The 16925-nt window shown below is 23.7% G+C and overlaps 4 protein-coding genes across 10 annotated transcripts; 2 read left to right on the forward strand and 2 right to left on the reverse strand.

Annotated features, from left to right (window-relative positions):
- Positions 1-221: 221 nt before the first annotated feature.
- Positions 222-8046, reverse strand: Gp210 (nucleoporin 210). The gene is made up of 14 exons (XM_003695603.3): positions 7501-8046; positions 6955-7226; positions 6647-6864; positions 6424-6564; positions 5766-6355; positions 2919-5679; positions 2493-2828; positions 2164-2382; positions 1834-2089; positions 1515-1756; positions 1254-1403; positions 1047-1173; positions 912-968; positions 222-833 (listed from the first exon to the last, which is right to left on the reverse strand). The coding sequence occupies exons 1-14, from the start codon at positions 7680-7682 to the stop codon at positions 643-645; spliced, it is 5742 nt and encodes a 1913-aa protein (XP_003695651.1). The 5' UTR covers positions 7683-8046; the 3' UTR covers positions 222-642.
- Positions 7986-11430, forward strand: cert (ceramide transfer protein). 3 transcript variants are annotated; one of them, XM_012489129.3, is made up of 9 exons: positions 7986-8277; positions 8351-8607; positions 8707-8826; positions 8922-9159; positions 9309-9592; positions 9666-9833; positions 9917-10345; positions 10442-10574; positions 10667-11430. In XM_012489129.3, exons 2-9 carry the CDS (start codon positions 8386-8388, stop codon positions 10792-10794), a joined length of 1722 nt encoding a protein of 573 aa, XP_012344583.1. In that variant the 5' UTR covers positions 7986-8277; positions 8351-8385; the 3' UTR covers positions 10795-11430. The 3 variants fall into 3 exon arrangements, with proteins under 3 accessions (XP_012344583.1, XP_003695576.1, XP_031773525.1); XM_031917665.2 differs by having other exon boundaries at positions 8035-8458; positions 8554-8607; XM_003695528.4 differs by having other exon boundaries at positions 8033-8607.
- Positions 11431-11623: 193 nt separating this feature from the next.
- Positions 11624-15716, reverse strand: Arp2 (Actin-related protein 2). 5 transcript variants are annotated; one of them, XM_012489183.3, is made up of 9 exons: positions 15352-15716; positions 15142-15252; positions 14786-14803; positions 14343-14360; positions 13844-13923; positions 13646-13781; positions 13209-13568; positions 12859-13137; positions 11624-12786 (listed from the first exon to the last, which is right to left on the reverse strand). In XM_012489183.3, the coding sequence occupies exons 1-9, from the start codon at positions 15397-15399 to the stop codon at positions 12616-12618; spliced, it is 1221 nt and encodes a 406-aa protein (XP_012344637.1). In that variant the 5' UTR covers positions 15400-15716; the 3' UTR covers positions 11624-12615. The 5 variants fall into 5 exon arrangements, with proteins under 5 accessions (XP_012344637.1, XP_003695579.1, XP_012344638.1 ...); XM_003695531.4 differs by lacking the exon at positions 14786-14803; XM_012489184.3 differs by lacking the exon at positions 14343-14360.
- On the forward strand, positions 15534-16856 carry purple (6-pyruvoyl tetrahydrobiopterin synthase purple). The gene is made up of 3 exons (XM_012489189.3): positions 15534-16282; positions 16356-16435; positions 16490-16856. Exons 1-3 carry the CDS (start codon positions 16218-16220, stop codon positions 16771-16773), a joined length of 429 nt encoding a protein of 142 aa, XP_012344643.1. The 5' UTR covers positions 15534-16217; the 3' UTR covers positions 16774-16856.
- The last annotated feature ends 69 nt before the right edge of the window (positions 16857-16925 follow it).

The raw sequence follows: 16925 nt of genomic DNA on the forward strand, positions 1-16925 counted from the left end.
ATATTTAATCTAAGATATGAATATGTAAAATACAAAAATTGAAAATTGTTCATTTATTTATACAGTTTATGTAATTTTATATTTAATAAGTATTATCTATTTTTATCCTGTACAAATGAATATTAAACACATTATGACATTAATATATGTAACAAAATGTAGAAAAAATCATTTAATCATTAAAAAAAATAAGGTATGTTTAAAAATTATAAAGAAATATATATATTAATATACATATAAATTATATATATGTACTATATTTTAATTGTATGAATAGAATATAACATTAATATATATATAAATTATTATGACTAGTAATCACATATTTTACATTTCAAAATAATCATAAAAATAATCAATGTTAAAAGTATAACTGCATTAACTTATTGTATATATTCTACTATATATAAAATTATATAAATTATATATTACAGAATATACATTTTCTTATATCTTATTAATATGCAAAGTGATATCTTCGTCATAAAAACAACATAAAGAATAATTTTTTAACAAAAATGAATTTATGATAACAAGGCACCAGTTTGATAATTGAATATTTGTTTACAAATTTATATTAATATGCATTTTGTTATAAATACAATATACTTTTAACTTGAAACTCTATATCTTTATCATATTTTATGAAGTATTTAATGACCTATTTCGTTTAGTTGGTGAATAAGAACCACGAGGATCGCCATAAACGGGATCAAATGCAGAAAATGGTCTTATTGGACTAACTGGACTTCGTGGAATTGATATGTTTGTAGTATGTAAAGTAGGCGAACATGGAGTACTCGTTTTTTTTAATTGTGGTGGACATTTATCAACTATAAAAAAATTAATTTCAATTAAATAATTATTTATAGATGTAAAAAAAAATTATGTTATTAAAATAATATACATACCAAAAACTGCTTTATTTTTTATATTTAAATCAATATTCGCTATTTTATTTTTCCATACTGTAAAATAAGATAAAAACATTTAAAAAATACAATAAATTAAAATTATAAAATAATTTTAAATTAAAAAAGACTTACTATAGAAGAAAGTAATTACAACAACAGCAAATGTTCCAAATGTGTAACGATGAAAATACATATAATCAACCCAATGAATTCCAGATAATGGGATGAAATTTTCATATTTTGTTACACGTACAAAAAGCTATAAAAAAAAATTATCAATTATATATATATATATATATGAATTAAAGTTTGATATTTATCTTTTATATATTTACTTACAGATATATTTTGTTTTGTAATGTCATTTGCAATAACAACTTTTTGACCTTGAATTTCTTCGTGATTATGCATTAAACGAAGTTTATATTGCATTGTAGATTTTGAAATGTATTGCCGGACACTTACAGTCATTCCATCTGGTACATCAATCTATAGAAGATTAATATAAATAAATATGTTTTCAAATTTCATAAAATGTTTTTAGCTTATTATAATAAGCTTAAAATAACTTTTTATAAAAAATTAAGTACAGTAACTTACAGTAAGATGATCTAATACAGATTGCAATCCATATATCTCAAGTGTTGCAGTTGGAATAATTTGAGAATGAGTATAAATAAAAACAATTTCTTTGGCGTCAACATAAACAGGAGGAAGATATGTTACTTCTAAGGGTACAGCTTCAATATCTTTACTTTGTGCACTTATTTGAATACGATTTTCTAGTGTACTAGAAATTATATTTGGAGAACCCATTGGAATTATATCACAATAATAAAAACCTACAATGAACGGTTTGAAAATAATTAATATATATTATCTTCATAATATTTCATCATAAAATCAAATTAAAATATACCAGTTGTAATATCAAATCGCGGTTTGATAAGAAAAAGATCTTTCACTCCAATAGACGAAGTCGATGAAACAAATTGTATATTACACGTATAGGGAAATGAATTTAAAGTAAATAAATTGAATGTTCTACAACCACCTAATCCTCTAGATAGTACATTATTTTCTTTTACTTGTTCATCTTTACTCTTAAGTACAAGAGGAACGCTAAATGTTTCAGTTCCGGTAATATTTCGACCCCTTAATGGAACAATTGATATCTGCATTCATAATATAATGTAAATAACAATTTAAGAAGACATTAATATAATTTTTAATAATTTTCATATAATACCTTTGCAATAGATTGAATATGAACTTCTATTTCACCTTGCATATGAGTTGCAAGACTATGTTTTACTACTGCATAACCAACATTTTTTGCTCGACCTATTCCTGTAATAGGATCTACTGTTAATATTTCAGAAGCAGAAGATTGCCAATAACCTGGATCACCATCAGAAGATAGAAGTGGCATTGAAAAGCATACTATATCACCCACTGTTAATGTAGTCTATAATATATCATAAATTTAAATTATAAATAATTATTTAACATATAATTAAACAATTATAATATTAAACAATAATATTTAATATAAGTTAAAATGAATATTTAAATTACCTTTGTGGGGAAAACTATATCACCAATCATCATATGTACATAATCAAACATTGCATTAGGATATTTTTCATTATATGTTTTCACAATAAGGTCTCCATTTTCAATAAATTTTACAGTAACTACATTTTCAGAATTTTTAATAAATGATGCAAGATCAGCCCGATTTAATATAGTTTCAGCATTAACCTCAGCAGCATGAAATTTTGTTCCAACATTATCATAATATTCAAGAACATAATCTAATTCCATACCTTTGGGTAACATATTTAATTCTTCTCCATTTCGAATTCGTAAAATTGATTTCAGAGATAACATCATATAATGAATAGGTTTAATCTATATATAAAATAGAATATAAATTTTTAAAATTTTTCTAATTAGATTTACATGTAATTAGAATATATTTTAATATAATACAAATCTTACTTCAACAATAATAGTTATTGATTGTTTTAAGTTATATGTTTCTGTGTTTGTGATAGAAATAACTATTTTTCCAAAATTTTCACCAGCTTTTATGATGCCATTTTTATCAATAGTAATAGTTTTAGATGCTGGTGTTAAAGCATGTGAATCCATTGAATCATTTCCATGTAAAGTTGATAACACTTTATAAGTTGTTGAACCATATTTGTCACGATTTGTTTGTAATTTTAAAATAGAATTTGGAGACATTAATATCACTGGTGCGTTAAATGGTAATCCTAAATGCGTTAAACGCAATTCTTCGAAAATTTCAATTTTTACAAATGTAGTGAATGTTACATCATTTTTAAAACCAGCTAACATATTGGATGGCATTGTAACATTTAAATAAATTGTTGCTAATCCAGGACTTATTGCTTTGGCCCTTAAACATACCTCATTTTGGTATCTAATATTAATACCAGTACCTTCATACATATTATGCAATGTAATTAGATTAGAATCACTAGATGACCATGTAAAAATTAATAATAATTGCATAGAACCTATAATAAGAGGAGTTAAATGTTCTGGGATACCAAAAGCCCAAAGTGGAAATGTTGCACCCACTTTTACTCTACTTGTTGGCACAATGATTTTCACTCCTTCAAGATATAATACATGTATATCTGCATAATCCTCAGAATGAATAACTTTGTTGCCTTTAGCATTAAGACCAATAGCTCTAACAATAATTTTTGTTTGACCAATTGACTTTCCTTCAAATATACCATTATGATCAATATGTAAAATATCATTATTTTGTGTAGAGAATTCAATTTCTGCATTTGATGGACCTCCTATTGTTTGTACTTGGTAAATGGTTCCTACTAAAATTGTTAAATTTTTTGGGGAAACTTTCAAAGGAAGAAAGACTTGAATAGTTGCCGATTCACTCTGTACTTCTTTTTCAGCTCCTTTACTGATAAAAGTTAATTGAGATTCTCCTTCTGCCATTCCATATATCATATATAATAATTGATTGTAAGGAGAATTACCATGTTCACTAGCAGGTAATTGTTTAACTTCTATACATTCATTATCAATTTCTGCTTTAAATTCTAAAGCATTTAAAGATGGTAATTTTATAATATGGCCATTTGTGTCATAAAGTTTCAATGCAGCTACTATGCATTTTCCTTTTTCAATTTTATTCACTGTTTCTATTTCTATTACTGCAAGTTGTTGTATTTCAATTATAGCTTCAGCTGGTTTAGAAGGTAAACAAAGATCTACTAAAGATAAATAAAGTATTCCAGATTTTTTTGGAATAAGACTAATTGCTTTTGTTGATTCTATATATCTAATATCTGCAATATCATCTACATTTAATACAAATTCATAATATCCAGAACCTTGGCTTACTTGTAAATAATATTTTGCAGTAGGATCATTTAATACCATTAATTTATCAGGAATAATACTAGTATCATTAACTAAAACTACTTCTATAGAAGTTTCTATAAGAGGAGTTTCATATATTTTTCTCTCAGTTTCAATTGCAAAAGGTGGCCATTCAGGTATTATTTTTAATTTATTTAATATATATTTTTGATAACCAGTGATTGTAGCAGTTAATGTAAGAGCACCAGTATGTTTCTTAAAAATGATATTTTGATAATAATTTTTTGGTAAAATAACATTCATATCTGTAATTGTTTCTTCTATAGAACCAGAAGGCATTTCTACAAAGCCTATAGTTGAGGGTTTTAAATTCCATTCAATGTGTAAACTTGTAATATTATCAAAAATTCTGCCTTCTTCATCCTTTACTACTGTAATAAGTTTTAAATTTTTATCGCTATGCGCCATTATTCTTTCTGTGTTAAGACTAATAGGGCAATTTTTACTATCTTTAAATTCAGGTTGAAAATAAATATGTCTGGGTTTGCCACAAATAATCTTCACTGTTTCGAATGCATATGTATTTTTACAATTTGGCAGTAAAGGAATATTTGAAATTATATATGTTACATCTACTTCTCCAAGAGAACGACACGTTACTTCAAAAACAGATATATCATATAATCCAGTTGATAAATCTGCACGTTCTATTACTTCAGCAATTTTTTTTTCAGATACTTGAATTTTTCGTGAATAACTTTGAGGCTTATTTGACCAAGGATGAGGTCCTCCTTTAAAAACTATTTTTCTTGATGAACCCACTGTTAATAAACTTTCTTTACTGCTTGGATGTATTGCTATTAAACGTTCATAGGCTGATACAGTAATGTTATCAGTCAAGTATTGACCATTAGCATTATATACTACTGTTATTTCAGATGTTCCAATATCTACACTAGTGACTGCTATAACAGCACATGCAATTCCTACAGGTTCTATGATTTTAGTATCATTTTGTATAAAATTACCATTTGGAATGTATGTTTCAAATTTAATATCTCTACAGTCGTTAAAGGGAATTTCTTTGGAATCTGTTCCATTAATTAATTTTCCATACAATGCAATGTGAAGATAAATCACTTCTTCTACAGCAATTTCCATGTTATACTCAATTACTTTTAACTTAGAGGGAGGTAATACATATACTCTTGCTGTATCTTTATTATACTGATTTCTTGTCATAGCAACATTTATTTCTGTTGTTCCTGCCGCTAAAATTCTCATTCCTCCATTCTGAGAGATTGTTGCTATTGAAGGATGTTTACTTGACCATACATATGATCCATCCCCTCCATTTGCCTTTAATACAATATCATACCTACAGCAATATAATAAAATTTCATAAAAATATTATTAATAATATTTATATATATAGAAAAAAAGTAATATATTGTAAATAATAACCTTGATTTAGCCTTAAAATCCCATGGAACAGCTAGTACTTTAGGTTGTACAATAACTGAAGTATGAATTAAAAGTTCAGCTCTTGTAGTAGGATGTGAAGCAAATGAAATTTTTTTACCATGCTTATCAATTATACCATAAAGAGTAGCTTCAATAGTCATTGTTCCACACATTATAGGTACACCAATAATATAAGTACTGTTTTGTGTTATCAACTTTGATTCAAAGTAATGTTCATCTAATTTTGTTAATACTTCAACTCCTTCTCCAATGTGAAATTTATGATCTTTATTATTATATAATTCAATTACAATTTCATGAGTATGACCAAGTATTAAACCCCAATTTCTATTAGGTAAAACAGCAAGAGTTATATAGGCTACGTCATTTACATTAACTGTAGCAGATGGTAAAATAACAGGATATTCATCTCGAACATTTTTATCATGTAAAAATACTTTAGTACGTCCTAAAGATTTAGCATATGCAAAATCATGATCATTATCAATTTCTAATATATCAGGGTTTTCTGCTTCTAAATAATACTGGCTAGATGGTAAATTTATTTCTTCTAGACGACCTTGACGAGCCTATTACAATATATTAATAAATAATTAACATTAATATTTAAAACATATAATAAATATAATATACTTACTTGCATTATTTTGTACTTAAAACTGTCAAATGCCATAACTGTTATATCCGATGGAATGATAATTAAATTAGCTATTACTATTAATTCAACTTCTATTGGTGGAACATGTTTATATTCCAAATAAGGTAATTTTACAGAAACCTAAAATAAAATATTTTTTGTAAAATTATTCTATTTAAGAAATTTTATATTTAATGTACATTAATATATAAAATATTAATACCTTTGCTGTACCAGTTTTTATTCCTTCTAATAATACAATATGTCCTTTTTTACCAGTTGCATCTAATGCAGCAACTGTTGTTGGAGTTTCATATTGTGATTCTTGATAAGTCATGAATCTTAAAACATCATTTGGTATTTTAGAATCTGATATATGTTTATCAGCATTATCTATACTCCAAAGAAATTCTACTCCAGCAAGAGTTGTAAATTCATTTCCTATGAAAAATATATGCATATTTTAAAAATTTATTTGAATTTTCAAATTTTATTTTTAAGGATATGTAAAATTTCAATGAAAATTTTTACCTTGTTCATCATATGCACGTACTTCAAATGCTTCTGGTGCTTCTTCTATATATAATTCTCTTGTGGTTGTCACAAGATTTAAAGAAAAAATTGCATCAACTATAACATCACATCTTAAAAATTGGCCATTATTAACATCTTCAGCCAATACTATTGCAGTGTTTCGAGTAGATTCTCTTGTTATTATTTGTATCAATATAGCAGAAGAACAAGTTCTTTCAACATTTTCATTTATAGGAATTAATTGAATAATATCTAATCGTGATGTTGACCTGTTGTTAAATAAAATTAATTTTAAACATAAATTCTTTTAATATTTTCATTTATAAATATTGAATAAAATTTAATCATAATATTGGCTTATTGTTAAATAAAATTATTTTTAAACACAATATTATAATCGAATTAAAAATAACAATTTCATATTCAAAACAAAATAACAATTTTTCATTTTAATAATAAAAATATTCTTCAATAAAAATTTTGAATAAATAAACAATAAAATAACAATAAATAAATTTAAATTATGAAAAAAAAAGGAATTACCATTGATAACAAGCACCATCAGTAACTTCAAGTGTAAAATTTACAGCAAAATCATTAAATACTGGTAATAAGACTCTGGGAACATTTAATCTATGTACTGTGGCATCTGATATCATAGAAAATAGAATAAAAAAAAACGTGAAAAACATTATTTTTAAGGATAAAATTATAAATCCAACCATAATTTCTTCACGTGTATCAACGGCAATCTACTGAACAATCTCTAAATAGATTTTAAATCAGAATCAGAATATATTCTTCGATAATTATCGATAATTATCGATATTCGTGATCGATATTTATATTATATTAATTTAATTTTTTGTAATAAGAGAAATATAATTATTGTATTTCCAATATTTTTTATATCTTTATTATTGATTAATACTAATCTTTTATTAAAAAAACAATTTATTTAATTTAAAAAAATAAACGATATTAAGAATTATAAAAAAAATGTTCAATTTTCAAGAATGTGACCAATCAAAAAAGATTATAGCAAATATGTAATGTTCATGAAAATACTACTTAAATAAAACTGTTGATTTTCTATTTGCTACTGAGTCTTGTTATTTGCCAAAAAATACAAGCTGTTGATGTTTCGTTTATTTGATAAAACATTTTACATAATATTACGTATGATAATTAATGATTAATATGTTCTGAAATTTATTTTGTGAACAATTACTATTATTTTGAAATTTTTAAACTACATTAGAATAATTATTATTATTATATAGATTATCCCGCGTTAGGATAACTTTAAAAATTATTTGGGTATGTTGAATTTATTTTAAAACTAATTAATTCCGAAAGTAAGATTCACTCGTAAGAATGGCCGATGAAATAGAAACAATTCGACTTGCCAATGACGATATCGAATGTATGGAAGGAGAGATAGATGCTGATGATGTAGATGAAGAAGGTTCGGATGGAGTTGTAGTTCCAGAACTTCAGGGTACATTATCCAAATGGACAAATTATATACATGGCTGGCAAACTAGATTTATTGTTCTCAAAGATGGTACTTTATCTTATTACAAATCTGAACAGGACAGTGGATTTGGATGCCGAGGTTCAATAAGTCTATATAAAGCTAATATTAAGGTATGAATTAGTATAAAATTATCAATTTTATATAACTTTATTTCTTTGATTATTTTTATCATAACTTATGATATTACTCTATATTATTTGTTTTATTAGGCTCATGAATTTGATGAATGTAGATTTGATGTATCTGTAAATGATTGCTTGGTATGGTATTTAAGGGCAAGTAATCCAGAAGAAAAGCAACGTTGGGTAGATGTTTTAAAATCTTATAAGGTATTGAAATTTTATTATATAAATTGAAAAATATATTAAATATATATAAATTTAATAAATGTAAATTAAAAAATATATTTGTTTGTTTTATATAGTCAGAATCTGGTTATGGAAGTGAAAACAGTCTGAAACGACATGGTAGTGCCATTTCACTAATATCAAATACACAGTCCATTACAAGTGCAGGTAGTTTTACTAAACGTGGTGTTAGAGGATTAAAAGAGAAATTGGCAGAACTTGAAACTTTCAGAGATATTTTGATTAAACAAATTGATACTTTACAAAAATATTTTGATAATTGTGCAGAAAATGCTAAAAATATTTCCATGAAAGGTATATAAAGTAATTTTCATTTATATATATTCATTTGTTTTATATTCAATTATTTTATATTTTCTTTTATGTTTTAAATAACTGTTTATTTTTTGTTTCTTTCTTTTTTTTTTTTTTATTTCTAATTGAGTAGAAAATATTTGTTTCAGAAAATAAAGTTGAGACAATGTTTAATCCAGCTGAACAATCTGTAGACTTTAAGGGTGAAGCAATAACATTTAAAGCAACAAGCGAAGGTGTTTTAGCAACATTACAACATTGTGTGGAATTAATGGTACAACGAGAAGATGCATGGCGTCGTAGATGGGAAAAAGAAGTTGAAAGAAAGCGAAAAGTGCAAGAACTTTACAAAGCTCTAAAAGAGCAAGTTACAATGCAGCAAAGTGATTCTCCAAGACCTAGAGTTCTTATTCATGGAGGTCCAGATTATGAGGTTAAATTATATAAAATAACAAAGTATTTAAAAAAAAAAATAATATAGGTAAACAAACAATTTAATGTTTAAGGAAGGTCCACATAGTGCTCTCTGTGATGAAGAATTCTATGATGCAGTGGAAACTGGATTAGATAAAATTGATGAAGAGAATCAACTGAGAGATCGTTTGAAACAAAAATCAGTTTCAGTTTTAACTACTCCTATCATGTCAGCAGTTAAGCACAGACTTTGGCCAGAGGTAATTATTTGTTTTTAAATATAATTTAATTAATTATTTAAGTTACAATGTTATATTATTTGATTTACTATTATCATCTTTAGATAGAAAAAATAACGATGGAACAATTGCATTATGCACGTCTTGAAGTAGGAGCTGGTGGATGGCAATTATTTGCTGAAGATGGTGATATGCGAATGTACAGACGCGAAGAAGAAGCGGATGGTTTAGTGGTAGATCCTTTGAAAGCTTGTCATGTTGTAAAAGGAGTTACGGGTCATGAAGTTTGCGAAATATTCTTCAGCCCTGAATACAGAACAGGATGGGAAGCTACTCTTGAAGATATGACTGTGGTAGAACACATTTCCAAAGACACTTTAATATTTCTACAAACACATAAGCGAATTTGGCCAGCAAGTCAAAGAGACGCGTTATTTTGGTCACATATGCGTCGAGTTTCTGATGATCAAGATCCAGATGCACATGATTTGTGGATAGTTTGTAATCATAGTACAGAACACCCTGATTTTCCGGTAAATTTTTATACAATTTTAACAATTTATATATATATATATATGCATATATATAAACATCTTTTCCTTTATATACATATATTAAAATATTTATAGCCAAACACTGGAAAATGTGTAAGGGTTTATCTAACTGTTTGCCTTGTATGTCAAACTTTCATTGATCCTCCAAAAGATGAAGAAGAAATAAAAAGAGAAAATCTAACATGCAAAATAACTTATTGTTCTGTTGGTTTGTATTATATCATTTTTCATTTAATATACTAATAATACATATCTTCCTAATTAATTATTTATTATTTTTATTTTTCATTTTTACTATAGTTAATCCTGGTGGATGGGCTCCAGCATCTGTTCTACGTGCTGTTTATAAAAGGGAGTATCCAAAGTTCCTTAAACGTTTCACTAGCTTTTGTATTGAGCAGTGTAAGGATAAACCAATTATATTCTAAGAATAATTGATAGAATTTTCATATTTTCCATCCAATTCTTCATCTATTACATCGAAACATTTCCATGCTCTTAATGTACTAATATATCAAAGAAGAAATCAGAAATTAAAAAATAGAAATTCAAAACAAAAATTCTCCTAATTATATAAATGAAAGTGTTTTATATACTATTTTTTTTATTTGCTTAACATTGATGTGTAATATATATACATATATATTATAATATTATAGTATATATGTATATATTCACAGCTTAGTAAAATAGAATATAAACTGTTACATTGAAAGTGATTTATTAAAGCGTAAGGGTATTATATATACTTCCAAAAATAACTTTATAACGCGGAACGCATGCGCTAAAACACTGTTTGTAAATTATATTTACTCCTTTAAATAACAGCTTGTTACTTTATTGTTATACAGAATGCTGTCGCAAGTCACTTGTACAAATCTTAACAAATTGAATATATACACAATTATCTATTGTTATATTATATATCCAATTAAATATGAAACTGTATAATACAAATTATATTGTTATTTTTATTTATACATGAAATGTATACATTGATATAATGATACAGTATAAAGGTCAAATGGGAAAACATAATAAAGACTGTTGTAGATTTGCTGTAATTACTTTGCATCTGTTACATTAATTTTTGTTCATTCCTATCATTGTGAAGATTATGTATTTATAATTTGATATTCTTTTATTTATATATAATTTTATATTTTTTATAATTAACAAAAATTTGTTTGATGTGCATATTAATGATGAACTATGTAATTGAAAAAATATAGAATTTTGAAATTAAAAGTCAAAGAATTTTTGTAAGAAATAAATTTATTTCTACAAATTATTCAACTTAATTTAAAAAAAATCATATATTTATATATATGTACATTTTTTTTTATATATTTTTTATATAAAATACTTTTTTATCTTATATTCTTTACTTTCAGTATATTGAAATCTGAATTTTATTTCAATAATTTCAGTTTCAAAATATCAAAGAAGAATATAGAGATATAAAAATTTTTCTCTATTCTCTTATAAACTATTGTAAATTAAAATAATGGCCAAAATTAAAAATGTATAATTTATTTAAAAACTATAATTTTAAATATTTTTTTTAAAAACATTATATAAAAAATAACTATTTTAAACTAGAAAATTTCGTAACAAAAATTTTAATTATATAAAAACTGACTAAAATAATATAAAATATTTTTATGTATAATAAAATAAAAATAAATTAAAAGTTAAATATCATTATAATACTCATAGATCTAATTATTTAATTTTAGCCATTAATAAATCAAAATTTTATATGGATACAATATTTAAATTGGACATTACAAATTAATTGTAAACTAAAACAATACAATTCTTTACAATACAGTCTATTGACAAAAATTGTATTCATTGAATATAAAAAAAATATTAATAATCAATATATTTACAATGTATCGTTCACAAATATGCATTATACATATCCAAAAAATAGTTTTTGGTTTTTGTAAAATTCAAGTCAACTTATATTAAATTTAATGAAAACTAAATTTAATAACATTTAAACCCAATATAATTATACGTTTATAGAAATATATATATTAAATAAAATTAATTTTAAAATTTAAAAATCTAGTATTTTTTAAACTTATATCATATTATTCTGATTATATTCATTGCCTAAGATACTTAAAACAATTCGATATAAATGAATTGCGAATATAAAATATAAAAACTTTGCACTTTGGAACAACTTTAAATATAAAAAAATGTATATATTTTTGTATATATTTCATTATTTTTTTTTATGGTTCATAAGAACCTAATTTTTTTAATACACTAAGACCTTTTTCTTCATATTCTTCTCTTGTTATCCATACTGATTCACGATCCTTTGTAATTTCTGCTAATACAGCACCACCCATGAAGACCATATCTTTGCGTCGCGGAGAATCTTCAATTTTTATTTTAAATTTCTAAGAAAACATTAGAAATATATTTATTAAGAAAAAATTAAGCAAAGAAAATATAAAATATTATATAATTACATTTAATTTTGAAGTATCATTCTTTAATACTCTTTGAAGATAAAGCTGCTTAATTTCTCTTTCAAGTCTAGATGGAAGTCCAGGATACATTGTACTACCACCACTTAAAACAATATGTTTATATAATTCACTTCTTATATCAATATCAGCTGCTTGAATAGTACTGAATACCAATTCAGCAATTCCTTGAGCCTCAACATTTATCAAGTGAGGTTGAAACAAAGCTTCTGGTGCAGCAAATCTCTCTCCACCTACTTTTATTACTCTTCCATCAGGAAGCTAAAAAAGTTTATGAGTTATTATCACAATTATTATTTTTTTATATTTCATGTTAAATAAATTCTACTTACAGTATATGATTCAACTAAAACAGTTGTTTCAAGAGCTAATTTTTCTTCAGTTTCGATATTATAACCAATATAACATAATTTTTCTTTTAACATTCTAACTGTTTCAAAATCAGCAGAATGATTAAATGCATAACCACGTAACAAAAGAAGTTTTATTAAATACATTGTAATATCTCGACCAGCTATATCTAACCGTCGAGTAAGATGAGGTAAAGCATATTCTTCAAATACAGGACAAATATGAGTGACTCCGTCACCAGAATCTACTACAACACCACTGATTAATCCTTGAGCATATAATGTAAGTACTGCTTGAATTGCAATATATGTACCAGCAAAACCATATTTTTCAAACATTACCTAAAGAAGTTCAATTATAATTAGAAAGATTAAAAATAATAAAATTAAGATAATTTTTAATTATAACTTTATTTTACCTCAATCATCTTTTCACGATTTGTAATAGGATTCATTGGTGGTTCAGTCAATAAAATTTTACATTCCCTAGGATTAATATTCATCTTCTCTTTACCAAATGTGTAATCCCATACATGACACATATCTTCCCAATTTCTATTAATTATTTCAATAAATATTTTATAATATACATAGATTAAATATATTCATATACATACCTAACAATTCCATTTTGCATTGGATAACTAATTTCTAGCATGGAACGAAGTTTACTTGCTTCATCTCCAACCATTAAATCCTTATGATGAAACAATAAAAGACATATAATTATATATATTGTTATCATATAAAATATTCATATTAATAGAAATTGTTAATATTTCAATAATATAACACATTTTAATTTTTGATGAAATAATTGAGAATTGAATTAAGTATAAAATTTCTAAATTATAATTATCAAAAATTTATTTAACATTATTTCAATTTTTTAATATTCTCATTATCATACTAATATTAAATAAATTAATACTAAATAAATTATTATATATTAACATATATGAATAAAAATAAAACAAAATAAAACATTAAAAGAATCTTATTTAGATATATATTGAATAAATATGAAAATTATTTATTGCTTTAAAATAATTCTTTAATAAATGCTAATATAATATTGATAAATGTAAATATTAATATTGAAAAATGCAAACTTACAGGCATGTTAAGCACATCCTATGAGAGCAAATGTGAAAGCACAAATATATTAAATAATATTAAATATTATATATATATATATATATATATATATAAATTCACACATATAATTAAAAATACAATCTTTCTGTAATATTCTACTCTATAATATTTTATTTTTTACATTTATTCAATAACAATAGATAGAAAAAAAAATTTACAATATATTAAATATATAATTACAAGTCATTGAAATAAAAAATATAATTTTATGATTGTCAATTATTAGTTAAATCCTCAATAAAGATATTATATTCCAATAATTATAAAAATACTATCTTACTTTTAATATGTACAATGTCCATTTTAATATTAGTTAGTAAACAAGGTTAATGAATGACAAATGCATTTTCAATCGGATTTAAATTCTGGAGCACACAGTGTAATATTATGAAGTGACTTACACGAATACAATATTCTTGCTGAAAATTAAGTAAATTTATTAATAACTATTTAAAAGAAATTATGATTTTATTTTTATGTTTAATTAAACAAACTTTTTAAATTTAAAATTATTTATATTTATATTTATATTTATATTCATATTCAATTCAATTTTTAATTTTTTTTTTAAATATAAAAGAATAAAATAAATTTATTTTATTTTAAAGAAAATTTGCAATATATTTTAATAACATAGAAAATACATATTAAATATAAAATAACAAATATTAACTATAGATTATATTTATTTCTTAAATAATTAATTGAAAATAAAATAAATATTACATTATTATTGCTGGAAAATTAGAAAATATACCTTCACATCAATGTCTCCTATTTTATTGACAGCTCTGATAATAGGACGTCCAACTATAGATGGAAATATGTGTGCTGGAAAATTTGCTCCTGCATATCCACATTTTACAAACTGCAAAATAATGTCATCTTGTTAGTAACAAAAAGAAAGTTTGATAAAATATATAAGATAAATAGAAATCAAGAAATAAAAATAAAATTATAACCTTACCCCTGTTCCGTTATCACAAACAATAATCTTTCTGCCTTTACTATCCATTTTTCAATATGATTATTTAAACGGATATTTTGTGTTTTTTATATCAATATACATTAAACATTGCACATTCCGTGAGATGATTGTCGTAAGATCTAGGGCGTTACCGGTATCATCCCCAGACGTTTAGATTTACTAGTTCATCTGACATGCCAATAGAGGTCTACAATTCTTGCAAGCATTTTTCTAATATATATTTTTATTTATATAAGCAAAAATAATTTGTTTTGTATATATAATTAATAATATTTAAATTAGTATTGATTGATCAATTAAAAATCAGAAATACATATTTTTTCTTACTATCTTTCATTAAATTCTTGATTTTTTGTATGTATGTATATAGTATATGAAAGAAAGAAATAATACAAGTATTACGAAAGATTTTGTCATATACCAAAAGAAAAAAATTTTGTATAACTAAAATATCTTTTTTATTTTAATCATATTATTAAATATCAATATATATATTTTTTATTTAAAAAAAAATAAAGTTTATAAATTATTTAAATTTTTTTAAATATATGTCATTCATACCACCTATTGAGTGATAAATGGTAACATAATCTCATCTTGCACTAAACTTTTGTCGCATTATTAGATCTTTTTAAATCCAAAGTTTATTTATTATTTTATAAATTAATGATATAATTTCTAAACAAGTTATTTAAAGAATTAAATATATCGTATATTAATAATTTTAAAATATATATAATTAACGTGAATATTAATTGAGTAATTTTTTGAATAATCTTGAATAATTTTTTTCGAATTTTCCATATTTAAAATTTTAAGAAATTATATTATTAAGAGTATATATAATGGAACGCCCAATCGCTTATTTAACAAGAAAAGAAGTAATATCCAGCTGTCATCGTTTACATAAGTATATACATATATTATATTATTTATTTCTATTTCTAAAAATCTTGTATTTAATAAACAAGAATATTTTTCAGTGAAAATTTAACTGAAGAGGAAAATAAAAAAATATACGGAAAATGTAACAATTATTGGGGACATGGTCATAATTATACAGGTAATTATTATTATTATATTAATATGTACAAATTCTTATTATACTTTATTTTAGTTGAAGTGACTGTATGTGGACCTGTGGATTCCATAACAGGTATGGTCATGAATATATCAGATTTAAAATTATATATGAAAAAAGTATTAATGGACCAATTAGATCATAAAAATTTGGATAAAGATGTACCTTATTTTAAAAATGTCATTTCTACTACTGAAAATGTAGCTATCTATGTTTTTAATGAATTAAAAAAAATTATGCCAAATTCAGATCTTTTATATGAAGTTAAGATTTTTGAAACTGATAAAAATGTTGTTATTTATAGAGGAGAAAAAAAATAAATTGTTAATTTTTTTTATATAATGAAATTATATTATATTTTTTTAAATAAAGATTAAATAAAGATTTTATTTTTTAAAAGAAATGTTTATTGATTTAAAAATATCTTAACCCATATTATAAAAATAAACACAAAAATTTATCAGTAATGGTA

The sequence above is a fragment of the Apis florea genome, unplaced genomic scaffold (assembly GCF_048593485.1).
Source record: "Apis florea isolate Af1SG1 unplaced genomic scaffold, ASM4859348v1 contig_3367_pilon, whole genome shotgun sequence".
Classification (NCBI taxonomy): Eukaryota; Metazoa; Arthropoda; class Insecta; order Hymenoptera; family Apidae; genus Apis; species Apis florea.